At 26.2% G+C, this 27,597-nt stretch overlaps 2 protein-coding genes across 2 annotated transcripts; both read left to right on the top strand.

Moving 5' to 3' along the window:
- The first annotated feature begins 901 nt into the window (after positions 1 to 901).
- Positions 902 to 16,050, top strand: LOC113549572 (cardio acceleratory peptide 2b). The gene is made up of 4 exons (XM_026950937.1): positions 902 to 1,150; positions 15,129 to 15,257; positions 15,347 to 15,511; positions 15,820 to 16,050. Exons 1-4 carry the CDS (start codon positions 1,072 to 1,074, stop codon positions 15,894 to 15,896), a joined length of 450 nt encoding a protein of 149 aa, XP_026806738.1. The 5' UTR covers positions 902 to 1,071; the 3' UTR covers positions 15,897 to 16,050.
- A 4,030-nt stretch (positions 16,051 to 20,080) lies between these two features.
- On the top strand, positions 20,081 to 27,355 carry LOC113560940 (leucine--tRNA ligase, cytoplasmic). Its single transcript, XM_026967076.1, has 19 exons — positions 20,081 to 20,284; positions 20,354 to 20,572; positions 20,650 to 20,865; positions 20,930 to 21,094; positions 21,163 to 21,419; positions 21,491 to 21,716; positions 21,799 to 22,017; positions 22,124 to 22,264; positions 22,326 to 22,450; positions 22,512 to 22,699; positions 22,780 to 22,918; positions 23,179 to 23,452; positions 23,512 to 23,650; positions 23,730 to 23,838; positions 23,923 to 24,172; positions 24,260 to 24,514; positions 25,665 to 25,880; positions 25,946 to 26,180; positions 26,930 to 27,355. The coding sequence occupies exons 1-19, from the start codon at positions 20,282 to 20,284 to the stop codon at positions 27,136 to 27,138; spliced, it is 3,585 nt and encodes a 1,194-aa protein (XP_026822877.1). The 5' UTR covers positions 20,081 to 20,281; the 3' UTR covers positions 27,139 to 27,355.
- Positions 27,356 to 27,597: the final 242 nt, after the last annotated feature.

The following is a 27,597-nucleotide window of genomic DNA, read 5'->3' as shown; positions in this document are numbered from 1 at the left end:
AAATATAGAAAGCTTAATTTATTTATTTTTTGCAATTATGGCTTATTAAATGGTGAAGAGTGATAAAAACGTCTATTAGAGGTTACGTCCCTTTTAGATCCTCTAGTTACGCTAATATATATTATATTATTTAATTCTTTATAGTTTTTAACCAAACGCTGCAGGTTGAATACCTTCATTATACTCTCGAAAATAGTTTGTATAATATATTTATATATAAGGATTTAAAAGTTTGGAAGTGGTATTTTAAAGGAATTCTAAAAACTGTGAATAAACGTTACGAATTTACGATATTAGCGCGTCTCCCGTATTACTCTACGGAAATATCAAGTTACAGCATTTGAAAATCAAAAGTCGACGTTATAATACAATTTAATATACACTTAAGCGGTACTCAATAAAGGTGGGGTTGAAAATAAACGTAGTTAGGACTCGCACCAAACACAATGTTATAAAATAATATGATATTTATATAGATATAATATATATATATATATATATATATATATATATATATAAATAAATACATACACAATATCGTGCGTGTCACATGACGTATATACATATACACATATTATATAACTATAAGATATCGCATACTCATAAACTAAACATTTCGAAAATATAAATATAAATGAATGTTTACAGTTAAGTGACATCGCGCAACCAGATAATACTCTTGAGTATTATATATAGTATACCAGAAATTATTGTTTTTAATCGTATATTATTTTTTAGAACCTTTAAAAGAGATATTAATAAAGTAACACGGGAAAACTGTGCCGCCTCGAACCAGGGATTGGCGAATTGATTTGTTACGTCAAGTTGGCGAGCACCGCCCACCGAATCCCTTATAAAAGCCCATACCGGTTGATTCGGCACTCGCATTCATTCAGCCAGCGCTGTCACCGTCTTTGACAACAAGCGAAAGCGCTACGATAGAAGAGCTTGCGTGAGGTGTTCGTACAAAGTCGTTCGAAAACCGTTCAGATACGATAGTCATAAAAATAAAAATCATATTTTATATTCATCCGTTCTTTTTTCCGTTAAAACAACATAATTTACCAGGCGATGAAAAATTTACAAACACAAATAACTGCAGCGTTGCTGTTGACACTGACGTTCTTTTTCACTCACGCTCTGCGCCATGGTAAGTACCTATTTACCTACAAACTTACATACACTATCAATTAGTATCACAATATATACATAACTAAAGTGTAATTGAAAAGTAAGAATAATATTTCATTAAAAAAATCCTTGACTTTTTTCAGAGTTTCAATTTTTTATCATTTTACTTATAGGTTTTATTTTAAATTTCGTCGTAATACTTTCATATAGTTCGCCTAAAAAAAAACTGCTTCTTTATCGTATTGAAGATAAGTACCTAACTACATACTAAAGCTATTTACCTACTTTAAATTAATTTCTCACACTTGATTTGATCAAGTATACGAGATTTTATGTGTTATCGCAAAAGCATTTATATCATAGACCATTTATGTTTTTTAGTGAAAATTTTAACTTATTTAACATAACTAAACGGCTATGTACAATATACTTATTTGTGAAGTACAGATTTCTAAATAAAAAGATACATAACTATTTTAGATTAGTAAACGTATATCTAACACTATATTATCTATTAATTTCCCGTCACACTTCCATTATAATGTGAATAATTAACGTATTATTCCGATATTTTATTAATAGTCTCATCAGTAATTTAGTCATTATATATAAACCTAACCTAACAGTAATATTATTATTTTTTGTCACCTGTAGCAAATACGAAATGTGATTTTTAACTTTATACCCAGTTATAATTGTAATGTTATATTTATGTTTAATGTTTTATTTCAATTTTATGATCTATCATATTTCTATTATATGCGCTTAACCTTACAAATTACATAAAGTTATTAATTTGCAGAAATAATTACTCAACAATATCACTACGATAACATAATATAGAATCGTAACGTTAAATGTAAAAAAAAGGATAGTTAACTATATTATATTCAAAATTATAATATTCTTTTCTCTTAAAATTGGTTTGATATGACTATGGATTATGATAAAGTGTATTTAATTTTTTTAATATATTTTTATTAATATTTATATGATACGTGGGGACTTATATAATTTTATGTTACTTTTATTAAAAACTCAAACACTTTTATACACTTATTATATTACTTCATGTCTTCACCTTAGTCTTGTTCTTAGAATATAAATTATAAAAATGACAATGCATACCTACTTTTTGTCTTGGTTTGGTTACAGAGCCTATAAATATTAAATTATAAAACAAGTCATGTAACCAAAAATATTTTTTAAACTTCTGCAGTTAATTTTAGATCGAAAACTATATAAAATTTAACTCAACACAATATACTGCAGAAATAATTCTTTTACTAAGTCTTAATTATTTAATTATTGAATCGTTATTAATTTTAGCTAAGCTGTAGACTTAAAGAAAGTTTTTTCGTTTATTTATATTCACATTTACCATTTACCTACACGATTTATCTTCTAATAACGAATAATTAATAATGAAGATTTTTTTTGATTCAACTAAAATGATTAATAATATCAAAATCTAATCAACTATTACATAAATGCTTTCATGTCTAATATTTTGTATGAATGTTAAATCATTATAATTTATCAATGTATTTTTGCGTCTGATATTCGTAAATTAAATTCAAAATTAGATAATTTTTTTATACGTACATTATTGTACTTGTGACCTATAGCTATGATAACGATTAGTACACGTATTGTATTATTATTACTGTCCTGAACTATTATAATTGCATTGTGAATCATAATTTTTAACTCCATCATGTGATAGATCTATTATAACAGTAACATTTTTTTTCTGTAGGTAAATAATCTACAGATAGGCATTTAATTTAATTTTATACATTCCATATTATACTATTGTGACAACTGGAAACAATGTGGGTACCTGGTACTACATACTATTTATAATCAATATATAGAGATTATGCATTTTATGGAATCTAATTTTTTTACTAAATACATGGATAAATTATTATTAGTTTTTAAATCATTTCAATAAACGTGATAAATTTTACAAATTTACTAGGTAATTTACAGGTTTACAAAATAGTTATTGTTATTTTTATGCATACTAATTAATTAACTACTAACTAATAATTATATAATTACAATAGTTTTTTAGTTGTCTGATTGGTCCTTTTGGGCTTATTAAAAGATGTCTTAAGGTAGTTGATGTAGGCTAATATTATTTTGTTTTCTTTAAAAACTATAACAATGGTAGAAAATAAAATATCAAATTTGTATTAATTTTTACAATGTTAAGTACACACATTTTGTCATAGGTACGTCAAACATTAATTTATTTTTATACTCAAGTACGAAATACGTTTAAAGTATTTACACAAATTATTAAAAGTTTGGTAGTATTGTTTTTCACGTAAAAATGTTCGTTTACAAGCAATTAAATTTTACCATAACACTAAGGACAGGAAATTTGAAATGAAATATGGATATTTTTACTTAGATGTTTTTAAACACTATCATTATTGTGTAATGTGCATACTATGTAAAATATTTGAGCATCATGTTTTTTCACATTTATGAATAAGTGATTTACCTACAAAATATAAATAAATAAGTAAATTTAAATTACTTTAAAGTTGAAGTAAAAGATATACATCTAGTTTGTAAAATAAGTATCATTTTCGGATAATATAATTACATTTTAAATCTTACGTTTTTGTGAAAATCAAATTTTCTACAAAACAATGTGTATAAGTGTATTATTTTTGAGTACTCGGTTATTTAAAAATTTAAAATGAGAATAAAATATTCTTAACTTCTTAATTTTAATAATATGAGAAACTTAATTATAACGTAAAAAGTATTATTTTTTTTATCCAGTTCGTGTTGATTTTTATAGATAATATCAAATAACATTTTATTTTTACTTATATAATAATAGACGCATAAAAACTAAAATTAATTTACTAACAATTAGAAGATGTTTTGTCGAATTAGAAACTGTTTCATGTGTTTTCTAATAAGTATATCCACGAATCCCGATTATTATATTTTTTCTAAAAAACATTAGATATATTTGATGTATTTTTTTTATTAAATATAATATTGTATAGTTATATCAACAAATAAAACGCATCATGTATAATATATGAAATAAATGTTTGTAAAAATTTTAAAATTAACCGAAACAGGAAGTTACCATTAAATAATTTAAACAAACAGGTTTGTGTACTATATACTTGGGTGTTTTTAAATATATATGTATAGCTATATAATATATAACACTACTCCTATTGTTGCAGCAATATTTAATTTTCGGGCTTTTATTCGGAAAATACACTCACTTATACAATACACTTTTTTTAATCATTATACGCGTAAGTAATAATAATATATTAATGATTTTTTTTTTGGTTTTGTTGTTCGATTAAATATTAAATAATTTTCACAGTAAATTATTAGTGTAGGTTTCATCAAGGCCTGTTATTTTTTTTATTGGTTACTTTTAAAGGCATTTGTTTCAATAACGCCAAATTTGTAAAGGTGATAACTTTTTTTAATATACGTATTATCTAAAGAAAAACATGATATATTTTTTCGATTAATAGGTTAACTTCAATAGTAATGAGTTGATTAACATCAACGTGATTAAGTGACGCCTTATACATACTTATCATTACTTTTGTATATAGATACATATTATTAAATAATAACGATGTAAATGCTTTTACTGTAATTCTATTTTTCCTTTGACTCCATAAAACATTAAGATGCTGCAGATAGATAAAATCATTGCCTTTAAGCGCATTTATCCTTATGAGCATGTCAGCGCAAAATGTATTTTCTTTCTCTCTAACCCCACACATTCACACAAAAAGGTTTTTTTTTTTTAATTTTTTTGAGTAATTTTAATCTTATAAGGTAAAATCTTCCATGATAAAAATTATAGAAAAAAATATTTTAGAGGATGCGAAATGTGGATTTGTTTAAATATTCTCACAAAACAATTTAATATGCTTTTTATACCTGAAAGAAAAAAAAATTAGAAACGATATACTCTTAAAAATGTTATTCTCTACAATTTTTGTAATAAGTGTTTTTACTATAAGGTTATTCTTAAGTAATTTAATGCGAATGCATTTTTTCTATATCACGTTGCGCGTGATGGAATAGACGGTTAGAGAAATGAAACAAATACGTATTACCTTTTTATACGACCCAGAGTAAAATATTATGACAAACGTTTGTCGACATTTTTAGGAGAATGACAATAAGTATAGGTATTCAGTTTTATTTTATATCCATGCGTAGACTTAATTCATACAATATCACGTTATGCAGACGAAAAAGATCAGGATTTTATTACAAAAACAAAACATTATTTATATTTTGATTATATTAACGTAATATCCATCAATTATATTATAGTTATTGTCCAGTAGTTCGAGTAATAATATAGTAGTACACGTTGGCGGAATTAGAAACGACATTTTAGAGGTGCTTAATTTTTTACATTTTAACAGGCGAATAAATTTACAAGTATAGATACTTAACCAGACTCCCATCAAATATTTTTGTTTCCTCTATCATAAATACTATACCTTTGTGCAATAAACAATAATACATACCTACATCTCATAATTAACAGTTTAAAACAACTAAACACTTAATTCTATAATAGAAAAATTGTAAAATTTTATTGATTATGCATATTTCAATCTGATGATAAATACATCAATTACATAACTAGTAACTATAATATTTTAACGTAATTATCAGAGCTTATAAAGAGTTTAATACCTATACATAGTTTCCATATACAATTATATTGCTATTAAATACAATATAAAAAATATATATTCAAAAGATGTTTGTAGTTTTAGAACAATGCGAATATTGTGAACTTAACGTTTATACATACCATACTTTGTTCAACAATAAAATATGCTAATTGGCAATTCTGCACAGCTCTATTACCCTATTACCCATGCGACGCCATGCAATGAAGACCAGTTCAACTATGGTAGGGTGTTATAAGAGGATGCGCAGAAGAATCAATTTCCATCGGTCATGACATGTTCTCGATGGCCAAAGTATGGACGTAGACAATTAATTGTCATTGTTATTTTTTTTTTTATATTTTAAAATATTAAACAATTGTTTCTTATTCCTTATATTATGAACTTAATAGAGCAAGATTGTATAGTGTTAAAAATGCGATATGTAAGCGATCAGAAAACTCTTGTAATCTTGTTATTAATCAAAAAAATAATTTGTAAAATTAAAAAAAAAGGAAAATTTATAATATTTTTAACGTGTTTACGGCTTGGACAATACATAATTAATTGTTATTAAAATATCAAACCAGCTTTATTTACTTTTTAACAGTATTTATTTCCAGAAAATACAGATGATAATAGTACACTAAAATATCGATTCAAACATTAGACCAAATAGAATCAAATTTATAAATTATACTGATAAATTGATAACAAAATGTTGCATTATTACAAATAATACAAGCTACATAAAAAATAACTAACTTTATGAAATATTCGATAACTGGTTAATGTTATTAATTTTAGTTTGAGACACTAAGCAATTATTTGAGATGGGAGTAATTATTTTTACCCCAAGCCTCTATACTCTCCATCACCATACTATCACCATCTTTGTATATTAATATATATTTAATATGACTGTTTAAATATAAAATTATCATAAAATAGATTTTGTAATTTTAATTTAATTATCCCTTACATAATAATAATAACATAGTTATTTTTATTTAAGTTAATAAAAGGTATACACACACATATATGGCTACATGCACGTCAGTACATCAGAGATACGTCATATACGTGTAAATAGTAGTCTATTATTTTGAACGATCGCCCTTCAGGTATAAATATTGTTTTCTAATTTCAAATATTGTAGAGGTTATGTATGTAGGTTTATATTACATTTATCCAATCCATTGGATTTATGGTGACGTGTTTAGAATTTAAACTCCCAACAAACACTTATTTATTATACACATGTTATTTTACCCATCAAAACTCGATATTTTCGTATAAAACGTAGTATACTCGTGTGTACAGGGCGTGGTTCTTTTAAAGGTAAACACTCATTATCTCAAAAATAATCTGTGTAAAAAAATATTTTCTTAAATTTTTTTTTTATTATTTTTAAGTTTTTATTTATTTATTGAATGTCATCATACATTTTTAATTTCGTATTTCATATTTATAAACGCAGTGTATTTTTTTATGCTAATACCAATATATAAATCGAATTTTGACTAAGTAGTATTGTAAATCATAATTTTTAAGTAGACGCCTAGGGAAAGACTGGGCATCTATAATATTTAACTCGTTGTATTATGTTAAATTTCTTAAAATCTCTTTATACTTAGATATACAATATAAGTTACAGCTCTCAATTTTTTTTACTTTAGAAAATTTAAATTGTATTATTATAATACAAACAAAATTGATAATTTGTTCCATCTTACTCAAATGAGACACACATATTCCAAACACGTTTTCTATACTAACCATACTTTTTTATGATTATTTATGACACCACCTAAACATTTATTTAACTAAACAATTATACTATAATAAAAAAATTTAAAATAATGAAAATAGTATTATTGATATATTCATTAATAGCTCATGGAAAGAGATAAATAGAAAAACACTGATATTATATCATTTCAAATAATGTCACTAATACATATATCACTGATTTCTTATAAAAAATATCTTCTAATTTCTACGATAAAGTATTCTAATGACCTTTTGTAAAAATTATAATCATTCACTATAGAGGTATTCAGATACCTCATTTTACTTCGTATACTCATTATGTCTCCTATGTTTCCTTACCTACATTGCGCTACCATCCTGTGCCTCTCTACTCTCCTAATCAAGAATATAAAGATACTTATAAAAAATTATCCATTTACCCAACTCTTTTCTTAAATTCAATTTTTATAACTTGACTTTCTGTGAAAAGTATTCCGCTTTAGAATAGCAAATTAAAAATCTATGCTTTCATTCAAAAAAGTAAAAACATTGTGTTATAAATTACTTCAATAATAATGTAAAAAAAAACCGTATTTTAAGAAACGTTAAGTAGATAATACTTTCTGAGATGATTAAACAGTGTTTACCTTTGAAAACATTGTTTTATATTAAGTATATTCACAACAGATCAATATGAATATTAATAATCGTTATGTAATATATATATATATATATATGTATATTGATAATATGAATGGGTAAACGACTTAAAGTCGCATAATAACATAGTTTATTGATAATTTTATTTATAAAATAATTATATAGTTCGAAAAAATTTCCGTTATTAAATATAGTTTCAGGTGGTGTCTGATGTAGACTATTATACAATATATGAAAACGGTTAGAAACGTATTAAACATTGTTATTATTATTATTGTTTTTGTTGCAGTATACACACTACGCCACTACGTTTATTTATAATATATTATAACGATATAATATTATTATATAGATAAACGTTTCCAACCTTTCTATACATATATTAATTTTGTATGCGTAGCAAGCCTTTTTTTATGTTTTTCATGTCGAAAAAAAATGGTAGGAATTACGTTAAGTTCTTATGCAAACCTTGTCAATAATATTATATTGTCACATCAAAATCGAAAGACTGTACTACGTGTTGTCCTTAAAATATAAAATTGTGTTACCTTTCAAGAAATATCTATAAGGTACTTTAAACAATAACCAAATAAAAACGATAACCCATATAATTTAACTAAATATTTCATAAATTTCCTGTGATTATTCAGTTATATTGCGTACATTCGAAGTAGTTAGGATAAAATGAAATGTCTGCGGCGTGTGAACTAGTTAGTGTCGCGTACGTTGTCGATAAAACTAATAAAAGATAAGACAATTAAATTGATTATTTTATTTAACAAAAATAAAATAATTTACTTCAACGCTTGTTTATCGATACGCGCCTATATCATAACTAGCCTATGAACATCTCGTCTCTATTCGCATACACAAAATTATAATACTTATGAATGGTGTATTAAAAAATAATTCAAAATATTACCTACCGGCTACCTGCTAAATCAATCTAGTAATAATAAATAGTAGGTATTCATCTATCCCACGTTTAATATGTAGGCAATTAATAATTTAACTTATATTATAAAATATTTTCAATAAATTATATTATATCAGGTATTTTTATGTTGATTATATTTTCATTTATTTTTCCAAAATATATTTATACTGACATTTTTAAATGTTTAAACCTTGGGGATATAAACTTATTATCAGAAATAACTATAGTTTCTATACAATTTTTAGATACATAATATTAATTAAATTTGAATGTAAAAACTTTTAACTAAAATTGATCGATAAATTATAAAACAACGGATTTCATAATCTAACAGTAACATATGCACATCATAATTTGTGTACTATAACAGCGGCGTAATTGAGGAATTGCAAGGGATTTCATAGAAACGAGGAACCCCAGAAATTTTATTGTGATTACAATTTACAATCATGATTTTTTACTAAAAATCAATAATACAATAAATTAATACAATTACAATATAAAAAGTATATATTAATTATTTTTTTTAATTAAAATTGATGTGTATTATATTTTACGAACTACAACATAGTTTCAATTGAATCAGTTTTCATTAGTTTCTTGATATTATTATAAACCGCGTGGTTGATTATTATTTTGTTTATTCATTGCATTATATATATTTATGTAAAAACAAAACGTTAGCATAATATAATACCTATTTACATAGTATATACTATCGATGCTCGTGTATTTTAGGATAGGATATTATATAATTTGATGGGGTTGTACCTATCTATAGTTGTGTTAAAGCTTGGGATACCTACTAGATAATTAATGTTTCACTAATAATAATTTATAATCATTATTATTAATTTGTTGTATACATAATAGGTATACGTAATACTATATATAGTAAAAAAATGTTTATATAATATAATATATGTGAACTTATAAAATTGTATATAAAAATTGTCAACCCAATAGTACCTAATTTTGTCGTCAAAGTCCAAAATCAAAATAGCAAAGTTAAAAACAGCGACGACAAAACAAAAACTTAGAATAAAATAGCGAAACGTGTTCAAAACGGGTAAAATTTCTTATTACGTAATGTACACATTTACGCTATAGTGAAAAACGCCAACGATATAATATTTATATTACATTACTCTAGTAACCCAACGCTGAAAATGCATACCTATTGTTTAAAAAAGTATTATATTTAAGTGCTGTTCGATTATTCTTTTTTGAAAAGTCATCAAAAGACATAGAATATTTCCAAAAAGTAAACATAATCGTAAAAGATATTGGAATGTGTTATATCTATTGTAATATCATATACTTGAATAATCTATATTGTAAAAATTAATAAATATTTCATCATATATATTTAACAATAGTATATTGTTGTGGCGGAAGTGGTGTGTTGACCGTGATTTTGAAGGACAGTTGCCCGATCATTTATAAAGGGTGGGTACCGGGTGGCTGGGTTTATGGGTGCTGGATTTAGTAAGAAATCGTTATATAAGACTACCTGACTACATTATCTGAATAAATTTGATATTTAATAAGAATAATAACTTCTGACGCCACTGAGTGGCGGTGCCGAATAATATTTAAGTTTGAGATAAGACAAAAGCAAAAAAAAAATTAAATTTTATTCTATATTTTTGTAATTTATCACGCATCCAAAAATTATTTAAACTTTAGAGCTTGGGGGCCTAGGCAGTCTTCTCAAAAACACCTTCTTCAGCTCTACCATATAAGGTATTCTGGTATTGTGTTGTATAGGTAATAATAAATGGTATACCCGTTTTAAACGTCTATTAAATTCTGTGTTTTATAGTTGTTGTTTAATTACTTTTAGCTGTTTTGATTTCGCATTTATATCGGTGACCTAGCTAGGTACTTACAAAATGGGCCACCACATTTTTTCGTGTTAACCTTACCAAAAAACACGGTTACCCATATTTTGTGTATAAAACCGGGAAAGTCGTTCTGTGTCGATTGTTCCTCCTTGTCATTGAGAATAGGTCACGTGTTTCCATATCATAAATTTATTCGGACTATGAAAATGATAAGTACGCTTTTAACCGATTTTTGGTAGACAGGACAGTTCCGTTTTCAACTGAAAGTCTGGATAATATCATTAAATACAATGCGTTTCAGTGGAGAAAGCGTCAAGACACGATATCCGTTCTTAACGTAGGATGTCGCATTGGAAGTTGGAACCTGATTGACAGATAACAAAAAGTTACGGTGTGGACATTTAATATATACTAAGAATATTTATTTATAAATTAACCGTATCGTTTTTGTATTAGTCAAATTCTAACGTATCAGTTTTCATCGATCATCAACATGTAACCGATATAGTGTGCTTTGATTTTAATGATAGAAATGATTCTGAGCGACGGAGATAGCCAATCTGCTATTTTATATTATTTATATTATTTGATATTTTTATACGTTATTCAACTTAGATATTATATCAAAATATCAAAAAAATGATAATAATTTGTTAAATGTTTAAAATAAAAAAGGTAATTCTCATTTAAAAACAAACATTTTTATCGCTACAGAACACTTAAATTGTATAACAAATCTTAAGTAATTGAAAATATTGTATTTTAATATTATTTAGGCTTTAATAATAATAGCATAATGATTGATGGTGTTATATTTTTATATTTTTATATAATATATACTCGTGATTCAAATAATTATTAATTTATATAGCATTATAGCTGTTTAAATATTATAAGTCGTTACTAATGAATCGTAGAACGGTGGTGTACTATCTTTAATCTATGGTGGTGTGAACTGATTCGTGTAATAGTAAAAATACAATTAAATTCATAATATACGTAAAAGTTTTAAGTTTCTATGAATAATGATTTTAAATTATAACAGAATAATTTACAAATAATTATTATTTGTTGTTTAAATAAATAATTTTATCCAAATTTGAACTGCTATAAAAAACAATTGCCTTTATAATTTTTTTATACTTTACGGTAACAGCATATACTATTTATGAAAAATTGTTAAATTTTCAAAACTTAGATAAAAAAAAGTTTGATTTATTTCTAACTATAATAAGTAGTTCTTATATATTCAATTTTTTACGAATTTCGTTAAAATTTTAATTTAAAATACATATGAAAAAAAATTGTGCAAAAATATTTTTAATATTTTCACACAAATATAAGCGCAACTCATATGGATTTTTGTATTACATTTTTAAGAATTTTTCCTTAAGAATTTATATTAACATTTATAGAAAAAAAATTTTAAAAATGAAAAATTGCCTATAAATAACTCAAAAAGAGTTAGGAATTTTTGAAAATTTTATCATATGATGAAAATGATGATAGTAAAACATTTGGTAAAAATGTCAAGTATCTAATGTAATTTTTATTTTATTTTTAAATATAACACAAAATATCAAAAATTTACTGTCGTAAACGATTGAAATTCAAACGTTCCTTAAAAATAAGGCTTAAAAACGTATAAAGAACTTCCCATTAAATTTTCAAATCTTAAGTTTAAAAATAATTTTTAATTTTTTTAATTTATAACTTCTAATTATTAAATAAAAATTTAAAATCGAAGAATTTTTTCAACTACTTATATGTTTACAAATACCAAAAAAGCATTATTGTCGTAAAATCAATACATTCGTGGTTCCCCTAACAATTAAAAAAGTTGTTCGTTACAAATGTCATGAAAAATATGATGTCTATAAAATTATAATATAAATATTATATATTCATTTTTGATTAACAACAATAAAGCAAAATTGGTTTGATGTAAAACTTCCCTTATTTCCCAAATGTTTTTATTTTTGGTTTTCTTGATTACCATAAAAAGTACTGGAAGTATTTTGACCCATATTGAGATTCAATTTGTTATTAGAAACTTGCACCCTCAACATTAAGGATTAAATCATTTTTACTGCTCAAAAAGCAATGCCAGACATATACAAAAAAAAGATCAGAGTTCAAAAAACACAAATTGTTATAGAACTATTAATTTATTATTTTTAGAGCTCGTACGACCAATTGTAATAATATTAATTTATTCATGTTTATAATATGTAGATCCACAACGTGTTTGTGTTTTTTTCCATCTCGTTAAAATAGAGAAAAAATTGCAAAATTTCATCCATTCTAACATAATTAGGCCTGGTTTATATCTAATGGCTTGATAAACAATGTAATAAGTTATATTATCTACATTAATTAATTTATCGTATGCTACTATTCCCAGCAATATTATGATTGCAATTCATATTAATCGACAGCAGTGTATCTAGTGTTTATATGCGAGTAATATTAAATATTAAAACAATAACTTTATATGCCCGTAAAACGCATAATAATTATATTACAATTAATTAAAACAGAGGTTTATTTTAACAAAGCATATTTATGTACCTAAATATATTATTATACAAATGCTTGTATATTATTGAGTGAATCACTCACAATAGTGAAAAAGTATGATAGTTTGGCGTCCTAATCATCCTATACACAATTATTTGAGTTTAAGATTGTTACTAGACTAAAACACATAAAAAGTAATAGTATATGATATAGATAATATTAATATCTATAACCATCATGGCTCATTAACAATATTGTTAGCCATCTTACATATTTTAAATATCAATCAGTATTCTAAATAATATATATTCATAAATTATATATATAATATATGGTTTACAAGTCAACAAAATTTAACCAAAATTATCGAAGCTTAATAAACAAAAACCTAAAGTTTTTATAAAAATTAATTTCGTAGTTATTGATTTATTACACAAAAATATAAATGCCGTACTCAAATAAGTACTATAAATTATTATACTTTCGAATCTATCCACCGAAATTATAATATGACCCAGTGGGGAAACCTATCCCGGAATGGTAATAATTCTGTTCTCGCTACTGTAGCAAGTAGTGAAGTTTGAGGAGAATAGTATAGTTATATATACTACTGTATGTCTGTATAATATAATTTTAGTAAATAGTAGGTTTTTACTACTACTCATTCGAAATTCGATGTTTATATATTAAATTGAAATTCTTAAAAATGAGACGTTTGTCGGAGAAAAAAATATTCAGTGGACGCATTTTACACGCAGTGTCCTGCAAAATAAAAGTGACAGAGGACACTTCCACTTTAAATTCTAATCCTTGTATTTTTATAATATGCATTTGGTGCATCGCGTATTTTTATGTGATAATACGTTACGTGTTTAAAATGTTGATGCGATGCTGCCAAGTGCCGGTAGATTATAATTCATGGTTTGCGTATTTTCCAGGATATTATTTTTAAAAAAAACGTATTCATTAAACATATAATAATATTATAACCACGTAAAATCACACCAACCAAGAAACTAACTAAATTAGTAGGCAAATAAAAAAAAGGCTTTAAAATTATTAAATTAACGTTCGACATGAATATTTACTGTCAACCGGAACGCATAATAATATTCGTAATAATATAATGATGATAGTCATAATAATGTACAATATTATGTACATGTCCCTTTGTTTAATTTGAACCCCAGGCCGGCACGCGTTTTCTTTAGTTTTCCCTTTTTACTGTTTACTGTTCTAACACTAAAAGTTATCGTGTGTGATGTATAACATTATTAATATTATTATACACTCTTAACTGGTTTAACGTACTTATAACTGCTTGATGAATATATTAAATATTTTATAAGTATATATATGCACACGATCATATATTATTTAAAGGTACGGATACTATAATATCATTGTCGTCATACAAAAATCGTATTAAGTAGAATTTTGTACATTTTATAGTGAAAACTATTCCTTTTTTTATTACATTTACATTTTATTAAAATAAGCATTTAATTTTATTAATAATATAGGTCACGTTTTTTCAAAACAATATGTATTATTTTTAAAACTTTTCGTTGATTATTTTAGGTTCAGAATACAGTGACGAGTATAAGCGAGATAATAACAGAGATAGAAGGGAATCTGTTGCAGGATTGATACCGTTTCCCAGAGTTGGGAGGTCCGGGATCGACTCTGCTTTACAAATGGACAATTTGTGTACGTGTTATTAATTCCGTTCGACACGATTAATTATTATATATTAGTATAGTTCTCTGGATAGTCATTAACTGTTACATATCTTTTAGACGATACTCAACGAGAACTGAGAAGTCACAAAAGAGAAGGACTCATTCCTTTTCCCAGGATTGGCAGAAGGAGTGACTCGAGGAACACAGCTCTCTGGTTTGGTCCTAGGTTAGGACGATCAATCGTGGTACCAGAAAATTATGATACGTCGTACTTAGATTCGGGTATAGTGTATTAATGTATAATCAAATAATTTTTGTGGTTAATTTACAATCAACGACAACGTGAAAATTTTTAAAATTAAAAACTACTATAATGCCAACATTGTTAATGTTGCTATTACTAGATTATATTAATTAATCGAAATTAATTATTCTGGGAGGAAATATATGTATTCTTAATTATTATATATTCTGAAAATAAAAAAAAACTTAATGGCGGTATTCTTTAAAATATAATTGTATAATATTGACAATACAAACAACAATAAAATGTCACAAAATTAATAATATGATTTGTTAATTTATTTCAGATACGCCAACGATCATAAAGACTTTGATCGAAATGAAAAGCAAAAACTTTGGTGATGAAGATGACAATCTAATGTAACATTGTGTTGTGTACTTTTAAATTTATTTTACTTTTCTTAAAATAATTTCGTAATTTAGCTAGTAGTACAATAGTATACAGCTGCAAAACAGAATATTTGATACTTACCTACAATATTTTATTTTGAAATCAAATTGATAGTATTGATGTTATAATAGATACAATGAATGAATAATTGTTTAGTATTATTTAATTATCATTATATTATTATAATAATAAAAATAAAAAAATCTATGCCTATTTCGAATTATGTGAATGTATTATTATTATAAATTTCGATAATTTTTGGAATTTAAAACGCTTCGATTTAGGGGAGACAAAAAATAAAAAATTCTGAGTATTTTTCAAAATGATCAAAAAAAAAACATAATTAGTTTTAACAAAATTGATTTTATAAAGTATTATATACTCTGAAATGGAGTGAAATGTGTGGGTTATTATAAAAATTGTATAAGTTATAATCTATGAAATTGAAAAATAATTTAAATAAGAGAGGAGTAGTAGTACTAGTAGCTACTGTAAAGCCAATTCGAGGAGAGGTACCTCATTCACTACTTATTTTTATATTTCAATATATTATACCTGATTTAGGAGCATGAACTGAAGAGTATCGTCGTCGGACAAGAGGAGAGTGGAATATATCAGTGCATCCCGTTTTTTTAATTTTTAACTATTCCATAACTCGGCTGCATAAAATAATATATTCTATGTATGTGAACTAAGGGCAAGTATTTACTATAAAGTATAAATTAAAAAAAAATGTTAATTAGAAAATAATATCCGTTCAATATCATTAATTGCTTAAATTCATTGAAGCTATACACAAACACTTAACTTTAATAAATATATTTGGAAACTATATTAAAAATATAAGCGTTGTCGATTAACATTTTAGATACAATGGAAAATTAATAAAATAAGATAAATTGGAATATAATATGCTAAATTCAATGCTGAATATTTAAAACAACAATGTGTTTGTTATTATTTTGTTTTAACGAGGACGATTAGGAACGTCAGATAAAAATTGATTGTAAATGATTTCATATTATAGCAATCGTAATATTTGAATAACGTTGTGTTGGTGTGTTTAAAGTATATTTTTCTAACTGCGATGGTGTTATTAAGAATATTTTATCTTATACAATATTATGATCTGTATACTATATAATAAATTTGAAAAATATTGTATATAATCTATGATAGTTCATTAATTAAATGAACAATTAAAAAAAAAAAAATATTTTCATGATTTTGACAAATTGTAACTTTGAATATTTATAAAATAATAATTATAAAATATCAATAATTTTAATTGTTTTGATAAATAATAACATATAAAAATCTCGACTTTTCAAGTTTTTGACTAGGAAAAAATTAATATTTAATCAACATAAAATCTAAAAAAAATGAAAAATTTTAAGTGTCTAATTTCTAATATAAGGTGCTAACATATCTAAAAAACTATAATATTAATATTTTGTCTAAACTCCAAGTCTCTACGGTTATTCATTTTTGGATTAAAACAAAATAACAACATTTTTTTGAAAGCTTGTATTGGTGACTGGTGTTCGTAAATATTCCCGGTTTTGCCGATTTTTTTTTAGTTTTTCTCCTAATATTTTACTTTAAGTACCCCAAAAGTTGAAAATTAAATCATTTTCACTTCTCTAAAAAAATGATAACAAACATAAAAAATATTTTTTTTATGAAATACATCTATCAACAGACATAAATGTTTATTCCCACCTTATTATTTTATAATTGTTTAAAATGTAGTATTACCTATAATATACAATATTACTGTAATTATTATCAATTACAATTTACAATCATTAATAGTGTTAACCATTAATTACCAATGCAGTTTACCTTACTGCTTTCGGTTACAAATACCCAAACAATACGAAAACTGGATGCTATATATAATACACAAAATATAGGTACTACATTTTAATTGATTACTGCTATTAAGTTATAGTTAAATAATAACGATATCATAAGTCTTGGCTCGTTATTCAAAAGTTATTGTAACTATTATTACCTATCTATTTAGCTATACGTCAGTACGTCACAAATATATTGAATCAAATCGAGGAAATTGATCGTGACATTCTGAAACTGGGTCACTAATTTTGACACTACAAACTAATTCATCTTTCTGTTCTATCACTTCATAATTATATAATATCAGATTGCGTGGCTTATACTAATATTGTCATTTTCTGAAAATAGTTGTAATTTCAGATTACCCACCTACCTAATTGAAGATCGATACCTATTACTTACTCTCGTGCATATTAATGAAGCGTAACTCAAAAATTTGTATTTTTTTTTTAATTACACATGATTTCTTGTGGTAAAACGTTTACGTTTCTTAATAATGTTCTTGTGAAGTATTTACCATTTCCATACATTAGTACTAAACTACTAAAGTACCTCTTTTAATATGAACGCACTAAGACACTAAGGTCTAAGTCTTAGACTCTAAGAGTGCGAATAGTTGCATACTCTTCAGTACCTATTTTATGATATAAATGTATTGCCCTTTGGACTTATTTGTTTTAGTGCATTTTTTCGAGAACTTCGATATATGAAATTGAAAATGTAGTTAGTTAATAATATTTACTCAAATTTGAATGGACCTAATAGCTGACCAACATTTCGCGGAGTATACTTCTATGAGTTCTATGTCATTAAATTCATATATATATATATATATAATTAACATTTTTAACTGCTAAATTAACTGTTATATACGTTCAAAATTTAATTCTTAAAAATAAAAGTTTTCGTAAAAATATGTTGCTTCAGAATATGAAATTAAAAATGTATGGCATCTTACAAAAAAAATCGCTGTATTATGTATTTATAAATTAAGATTACTACCTAAATATGTAATATATTCTAATATCCAGGGAAAAAAAGTTGAAAATAAAATAATTACTATATGTAATTGTTATTAATATTATTTTATATATCTGTGAACGTTGGTTTTAGTCTAATTAAACCTCTAAAATATTATTGTAATTTATGTCGATATTTCAATGAAATATGATTATTAACAATAGGTATTACTGTATTAGTGTATTACCTATTTGGAAAAAAATAAATACTAATTATCAAAATAATTTTTAACTAATATTATATTCATACCCACAGTTAATTTGTTTATTTACGATCCTTTGGGCACCAATATTCAATCATTAATGGTATATCTGTGTCCTATAAATATATTTAATATATTATATCATCAATACCTACAGTATTAATTCAAATATAATAATATTATATATATATATATTATGTTTTTATAAGATTTGAATTTCTAAAACATGTATTTAATGAATTAATGCATTAGATTCTGAACGAAGTGAACTATGTATTTTTTTTTTTGTTTTGTGTTTCTGTCATTACGTTTTGCAGTAGTAATAGTGCTCTGATTTTTGACTTCAGTTCCTCTTTGAAAAGGAAATTAAATCTAGTTTGTATTTTGGGGGGTCAAAAGTAAAAAATTTCTAGTAGTTTTCAAAATCGTTAGAAAAAACCCTAAAAAAGTAATGGAAAAACAGTCATTTTTACACATAATCAGTTTTTGACAAAATCAATTTTTTTATTTTGCTGCAACTCAAAAACGAATTATTGTAAATACTTACGTAAATAATATCGGTAAATTTAAACTAAATATCTCAGACTCTGAGAGTTCTAAATATTGTCTATTATACCATAATCATTTTCACAGAACTAACAATGAGGCAAAGAACTTCCCATAGAAAACTAACAAAACTTCTTAACGCCATATAGGTTGAAGTATTAATATTTATTATAACTATGAGTTTTACATTCTGCGTCATAAATACATTTTATACCTAGTGGACAATGGTTTTTGGTTTTTAAAATTTAAACGAAACTACGACCGTAACTAGTAGACAGAATTAATTCAAAATCGTCAAAGAAATTCATCACTCAAGATCAGACGGCAAAACGTTTATCCACGGTCCACGGATTAATATATATCCGTGCTACGATCTTAGATTTTTCAACGTCTGCCCGTGTTGAAATCAATAAATCATAATAAAATTTATTCTATGGTTCTGTTGTTATCGACTTATCACTAATCGGCTATGTGTTCATTATCAGTTATCACGTTTATATCAGATTATCAGAGATTCAGAGCGTTTGTACTTGACAACGTGCATGATTGCGGGACGTCCCAAGTAAAGTTTCCGACGTCGTGCACTCGTGAGTGGTGACTCGTACAGACTTTGACAGTATAAATCCGAGTTAATACTCATTATCTATTTGAAAATATTTAAAAACTTTAGCAGCCAGCAAGTGTTTTTGTCCTATGATATAGAACTTACACAACATTTTTGAAATCAGTCATGGTATGCTACGATAATGTAATTATTAGATGTTTCTTCGTTTTTGTTACTAAACGTTTTGTAAATTTACAGACTGAAACCCGTAAAGGCACTGTTAAAGTAGAGTACCTGCGACAGATTGAAAAGGATATCCAACGTCAATGGGATGAACAAAAGATACACGAAATCAATGCACCACCATCCAAGAATATTAAGAGGAATGGTGATGAAAAATATTTGGCTACGTTTCCTTTTCCATACATGAATGGCAGACTACATTTAGGACACACATTTTCCCTTTCGAAATGCGAGGTATTTAGATTATTAGAATTTATGTCCTCTAAACTCAAACAAAAACATAAAATTAGTGTCAAATGTCTTGCTTTTAGTTTGCGGTCAGATATCAACGTTTGAAAGGCAAACAAGTCTTGTTTCCATTTGGTTTCCATTGTACGGGTATGCCTATCAAAGCATGTGCTGATAAATTAAAATGGGAGATCCAGACATTTGGCTGTCCTCCATGCTTTCCAGATGATGAGGTTGATGAGGAAATAGAAGTTGAAATAAATACAGATATTATAAAGGACAAGAGTAAAGGCAAAAAGGTTAATATTACAAACAATTAAATACCAATAAAATTTGTATATCTTACTGGTGGGAATTATATAGAGTAAAGCAATTGCAAAAGGCAGTAAAGCAAAGTATCAATGGCAAATCATGAAAAGTTTGGGTTTTGAAGATGATGAACAAATACGAAGTTTTGAAGATCCTTTGACGTGGTTGAATTATTTTCCTCCATTAGCTGTCAACGATCTTAAAAGTATTGGTATTCATGTAAGCATGTTAATTCAAGTGTTTATATAATTTCTATGATCTCATTGAATGTTGATTTTGATATTTAGGTTGATTGGCGCAGAACATTCATTACAACAAATGAGAATCCTTTTTTTGATAGTTTTGTTCGTTGGCAATTTTTACGCCTTCGAGATAATAATAAAATTAAATTTGGAAAACGGTATACTGTTTTTTCACCAAAAGATAATCAACCATGCATGGACCATGACAGAGCCAAAGGTGAAGGTGTTGGTCCTCAAGAATATACTTTAGTTAAAATGAAATTAGTTCAACCCTATCCTGAAAAACTTAAATTCACCAAAAAGTATTAACATATTATTAATAATTCTATGATTTATTAACTATATATTTTTAATTTACAAATTAACTGTTCAGGTCTTTAAAAAATAAACCAGTATTTTTAGTTGCTGCTACCTTACGACCAGAAACAATGTATGGTCAAACCAATTGTTGGGTACACCCGGACTTGGAATATGTTGCTTTTAAATTAAAAGATGAAAGTATTTTCGTTTGTAGTGAAAGAGCTGCTAAGAACATGTCATATCAAGGGTTTACAGCAAAAAATGGAGAATATGAAGTTATCACAAAACTAAAAGGACAAGTAATTTTAAACTTAAATCATTTGTATTTTAAAATCACTCAATAAATAATTAAAAATAAATAGTCACTTACCCATTTTTTAGGATATTTTAGGTGCTAAGTTGAATGCACCACTTAGTTTTAATGACATTATATATACCTTACCAATGTTATCGATCAAGCCTGATAAAGGCACTGGAGTTGTTACAAGTGTTCCTTCTGATTCACCAGATGATTATGCAGCTTTAACTGATTTAAAAAAGAAACCAGCATTCCGTGAAAAATATTATATTACTGATGAAATGGTTCTTCCATTTGAACCTGTGAGTAATTGTGGTTAGATTTTAAATAGGATCAATAAATATTTTTAATACATGACACCTATAAAATGTGTATAATAATATAATTTTCTTGATTAATTTCTTTTAGATACCTATTATTGAAATCCCAGACTTTGGAAACTTATGCGCTGTAACAGTGTACGATGAATTGAAAATACAAAGTCAAAATGATAAAGATAAATTACAAATAGCTAAAGAGAAAGTTTACTTAAAAGCATTCTATGAAGGGGTAAGTTTTAATTGAGTTTAATTGTTAAAATGTTTGTTATTTATATTAATTTCAAATTCAGGTATTAATTGTTGGCGAATTCAAAGGGCAAAAGGTACAAGATGTTAAAAAAACTTTACAAAAAAAACTTACTGACTCCAAAGAAGCTGTTATTTATTATGAACCTGAAAAAACAATTATGTCTAGGTACGTTAAACTTTTGATTTTATAATTTCAGAAATATATTTTTTTAATAACTGATTTACAGATCAGGCGATGAATGTGTTATTGCGTTATGTGATCAATGGTATTTGGATTATGGAGAATCAGAGTGGAAAGCAGCTGCAGAGTTGGCATTAAAGAATTTGAATACTTACCATGAAGAAGTTAGAAAAAACTTTACGTCGTGTTTAAATTGGTTACACGAATATGCCTGTTCTAGAACTTACGGATTAGGTAATGAAATCATATTTTATCTTTTACTAAACTCAATTTATCAATAATACAATATATAAATTTAATTTTAAATATAAAAGGAACAAAATTGCCATGGGATGAATATTGGTTGATTGAGTCTCTATCTGATTCTACTATTTATATGGCATATTATACTGTTGCTCATTTTCTACAAGAAGGAACGTTCAAAGGAGAAAATGGAAACAGTTACAATATCAAGTGAGTTGATATAAATAATCAATATCAGATTAATATTATTTATTAATTGTCAATTATTAAAGGAAAAATGTATTATTTGTTAAATTAATTTATACCTATAAAAGTTATAATTAAATAATATAATAATTAATAATATTTCATTTAATAATTTAATTTATAATTTATACTTATTACTTTTTTATAATTATATTTATTTAAGTATAATTTTTAAATTTACACTTGGTTTTTGAAATAATCAATCTATGATATTTGTACTTTAGGCCAGAGGAGATGACTCCGGAAGTTTGGGATTATATATTTTTGGATAATAAAAATTATCCTAAACAATGTAAAATTAATAAAAAATATTTGGATGTTATGAAAAATGAATTTGAATACTGGTATCCTGTAGACTTACGATGTTCTGGTAAAGATTTAATTCAGAATCATTTAACATTCTTTATATATAACCATTGTGCAATTTGGGCAAAACGGCCAGATCTTTGGCCGAAGAGTATTAGAGCAAATGGACATTTATTATTAAATTCAGCCAAGGTAAATTGATTTTTTATATTTTTATATATTGATTATTATTTATGTTCTATTTATTCCAGATGTCTAAATCGGATGGAAATTTCATGACATTGGAAGAAGCGGTGAATAAATTTAGTGCTGATGGCATGAGATTTTGTTTAGCTGATGCTGGAGATGCAATTGAAGACGCAAATTTTGTTGAAAATATGGCTGACGCAGGTATTTAATTTTTTGAATAAGTATTAAATTATTATTTTAGAGACTATTATACTATTATAAAGATTAATCATTTTTATAGGTATTTTAAGATTATATACGTTTATTGAATGGGTTAAAGAAGTACTAGCTTCAGAGGCTACACTTAGAAATGGACCGACTGATTCGTTTACAGATACTGTATTTATGAGGTAACTAAAAGTCTTACTTTATATTTATTCAATTTTATTAAAATAGTTAAAAATAAGTTGCTCATCAAAAATAATATTTTTCAGCGAAATAAATCTTAAAATTCAACAAACTGGTGAATATTATGAAAAACTTTTATTCAAAGAAGCTTTGAGAACTGGTTTCTTTGAATTACAAGCCGCTCGTGATAGGTATCGTGAACTTTGTGGTAATCCAGAACTTGGAGGTGAATGTATGCATAAAGATCTGATATTCCATTTCATCAAGGTTCAAACTATTTTGTTGGCCCCAATTTGTCCACATGTCTCCGAACATGTTTACCAGCTATTAGGAAATGTAATTATTTAAAAAACTAATTTTTTTGTTTTTCTGTAGACAAGGATTTTAATTATACAGTATAATTAATATTTTTTAATTTAATAGAATGATAGTGTTGTCAAAGCAAGTTGGCCACAAGCCGATAAAGTTGATTATAAGCTACTTCAAAGTGGCGAATACTTGATGGAAGCAGCCCATTCGTTTAGACTGCAACAAAAAAATATTTTGAACATTGGAGCAAAAAAGAATCTTGCCAAAGCCAAAGTGGTGGAAAAACCTACTAAAGCCATTGCATGGGTTGCAAAAACGTTCCCCCCATGGCAAACGACCATATTGGAAACAATGAAACAGCTTTATTCGGTATGTAACAATTATTTATTTATAGGAGAGACTGAGGTAGGCCCCTTCATCAGGGTATTAGTTTTTCTTTTTAAGATAATAGCAAGTGGTTAGTTGTCAAGAAGTTCATTATATTGGCAATATTTTTTAGTGATTACATATAAGTATATAACTATACAATTCTTGTGTTTTGTACAGTACTATTATGACATATAGTTTCCGTACGCACATGTAACTATTGGCAAATAACACTTTTAAATTATGAAATTTTTGTATGTCATATTGATTTATCTAGCAATCAGATATACATTCTGAAAACAGATTTAAATTTTGTATTCATTTTTCTTTAAATGCACATTTTTAATTATTTATTTAATTGCATGTGATAATATACCAAATTTCTAAAATTTTAAATCAAATTTAGGAGGGTATCAAAGTTAAAATTTAAAGTTTTTCTTGAGTACAATTTATCAAAAATTCAGATCTATTTTTAGGAATGTTATTACATTTAAAATTTAATCGGTGTGATATACAAAAGACTGATATTTATGGTACAAAATAAAGATTATTTGTAATCCTCTTAAAAAGACCTCACATACTCCGCATACTCGTGTGTTATTCCCGACTTACAAACGTACAACACATTACACAGAAAATTTATGATTCACCGAACCAATTTTGTTTTGATAAGTTAAGTTGTTCTTAGCTCTAAATTAACTCTGAAAAGGTGGTTCCCATTTAGTTTACCCATACTTGAATTCATTTTAAGTAATAGTATAATAAACTAATAAACATACTATATTGGTTACAGTATGCGACCCATAAGTTAACGTTAGACACAGGAGCCAGGGAGCATATTTAGATAAAAATAATTGAGGGAAGAGGCATTATAAAAAGTAAAAACACAAAAATTTGTAATCGTAATTGTCGTTTAAAAATATACAATTTAATAGCTACATAATAGGTACTGTCTGTGTTAATAAATTATAAATAGAGTGTATAGACTAAATAACTTTAGTACTTTAATATTATGATATTTGGTAAAATACATATATAGGTACTAGGTAGGTACGTATGCCTAATATTGAGAGGGCAACGAGCTTTTATATATATTATTATTGTATTTAATTAGATAAGTTTCATTTGAGATACTACGTTTTTATGTACGCAGGAAAACGGCAATATTTTACCAGACAATAAGGTCATTTCGTCTGCTTTGGGTAAAAAAGATTCGCTTAAAAAATACATGAAACGAGCAATGCCGTTCGCACAAATGGTGAAAGAGAAATTGATCAAGGTAGGCGATTCCGCTTTCAACGTCAAATTAGATTTTGATGAAAAGCGCGTTCTCGACGTGAACAGAACCTATCTAGAAAACACTTTGGATGTTAGTATTTCATTTTATTTTTTACGCGTTTTGCAAAAAAATACGATGATTTTTATCGTTTTCAGTTGGAACATTTTGACATCAAATACTCAGACAGTAGCGAAGCCCCTGAAAATATACGTAACGAATGTTGTCCGGGAGAACCGTACATTTCGTTCTTGCCGCCGGACGCGTCACTGAGTCTTCTCGTCGTCAATCCACAGCCGCAAAAAGCGTTTTTCCAACGGGAACTTTCCGTTTACGATGGCGACAGCGTTGAAAAGTTAATCAAGAGGCTGAAAAAAATAGATCTAAAACTGAGTAAGTGCACAATATTACTAAGTTTATATTTTTATGTTGATGTTCATTATACAGGGGAAACTCATTAAAGCAACCACCCATTAATGTTTAAGTCACACGTGACGTGTTATTGTATAATATAATCTACAATAATATACAATAACATTTAAAATTGTAAATACCAAGTAAAACACTTTTTCTCGATTTTATCATTGAAATTCTTTCATACAAATATTTCTGAAGATTTTTAGTGCCACTATTATCGACATAAATACAATTGTACCATGCTCATTGCAGTGTTTTAAAAAAAAAGTTACATTTTTTACGCGGAATTTGAAAAAAAAATGGATTTTTTAAAAATTGTTGACCACAAAATTTGCTTCAAAAATACTGTATGATTTATTTTTATATTGTGTTGTTTTTGACGCTGAATATGATATAATCGTCTATACTTACTTATCCCCTATCCTGTGGGCTAGGGGGTGGGGAAGCAGTGGCGCCTAGGTTATTTTAATAAAAAGTGGTTTAACTTCAAACGAGAAACACTTCCTGATAATGTAACTTTAAGTATATTTTAAAGTATATAATTGTATTTAATCTTATTTAATGTACATGTGCCCCCTGGCCAATCAGATGGAGTTAAAACACTGAAATTGGTTTGACTCTTAATGAACATCAACTAATTGCTTATTATTATATTATATGATGTCCAAACTAATCCGCAAAATAATATAATTAATCCATACCCACAACATTTTTTGATTAACCAGCATCCAACAAAATAAGTCTATGGCGATATAAAGATCCCGTTTTGGGACCAAGGTTGATACCCAATTACTTACAACCGACAGAGAACAGCGTTGTGATGACTTCAGAAACAAGATTTTTCATCGATACGGAAAAGAAAATCATTGGATATATTGACAGCCAGTCGAAAAAACACCTGCTTGGAGATAGCTTAATCTATCTTGTCCAGTAGTTAAGTTGTCCTGTATGTTCTGTTTTATATCAATTTAATTCAAAATTTGTTGTTCTGGCTATCAACTATAAAACCTTATACTTGTTATGAAGATTACTATCGATATTAACAGTAATAATTAATACTAATAATGAGTACATTACTTTGATAATCTAACGAACATAATCAATGTATTTCATAAAACTACATTCAATAAAAATGTTTTTCATTATATAAACACTGACATTATTTAATACTTTTATCATATTACTTTAAATTAGAATAGATAAGTAAATGTCCTTGTAATTTGTAATTGATGATACTTTATATAAGTACAATAAATTATGCTAAAAATATTTATCACTCAACCCAAAAAATCCCCAAATCTGTGCAATATTATTTTCACTTACACTTACAAACAAAACTCGTAAATTATAGTAACTATAGAGTCGTCTCAGATTTTCTCTCAAGATTTAGACA

The sequence above is a fragment of the Rhopalosiphum maidis genome, chromosome 1, assembly GCF_003676215.2.
Source record: "Rhopalosiphum maidis isolate BTI-1 chromosome 1, ASM367621v3, whole genome shotgun sequence".
NCBI lineage: Eukaryota > Metazoa > Arthropoda > Insecta > Hemiptera > Aphididae > Rhopalosiphum > Rhopalosiphum maidis.
This window is presented reverse-complemented; position numbering and strand designations above follow the sequence as displayed.

What these genes read in the sequence shown, in the direction of transcription:
- LOC113549572 (XM_026950937.1), top strand. Translation starts at nt 1,072, where the DNA reads ATGAAAAATTTACAAACACAAATAACTGCAGCGTTGCTGTTGACACTG. An exon ending in TTTACAAATGGACAATTTGT is followed by an intron (nt 15,258 to 15,346) that starts GTACGTGTTATT and finishes CATATCTTTTAG; the next exon opens with ACGATACTCAACGAGAACTG. An exon ending in TACGTCGTACTTAGATTCGG is followed by an intron (nt 15,512 to 15,819) that starts GTATAGTGTATT and finishes AATTTATTTCAG; the next exon opens with ATACGCCAACGATCATAAAG.
- LOC113560940 (XM_026967076.1), top strand. An exon ending in AAACTTAAATTCACCAAAAA is followed by an intron (nt 21,420 to 21,490) that starts GTATTAACATAT and finishes TTAACTGTTCAG; the next exon opens with GTCTTTAAAAAATAAACCAG. An exon ending in TAAAAGCATTCTATGAAGGG is followed by an intron (nt 22,265 to 22,325) that starts GTAAGTTTTAAT and finishes TTTCAAATTCAG; the next exon opens with GTATTAATTGTTGGCGAATT.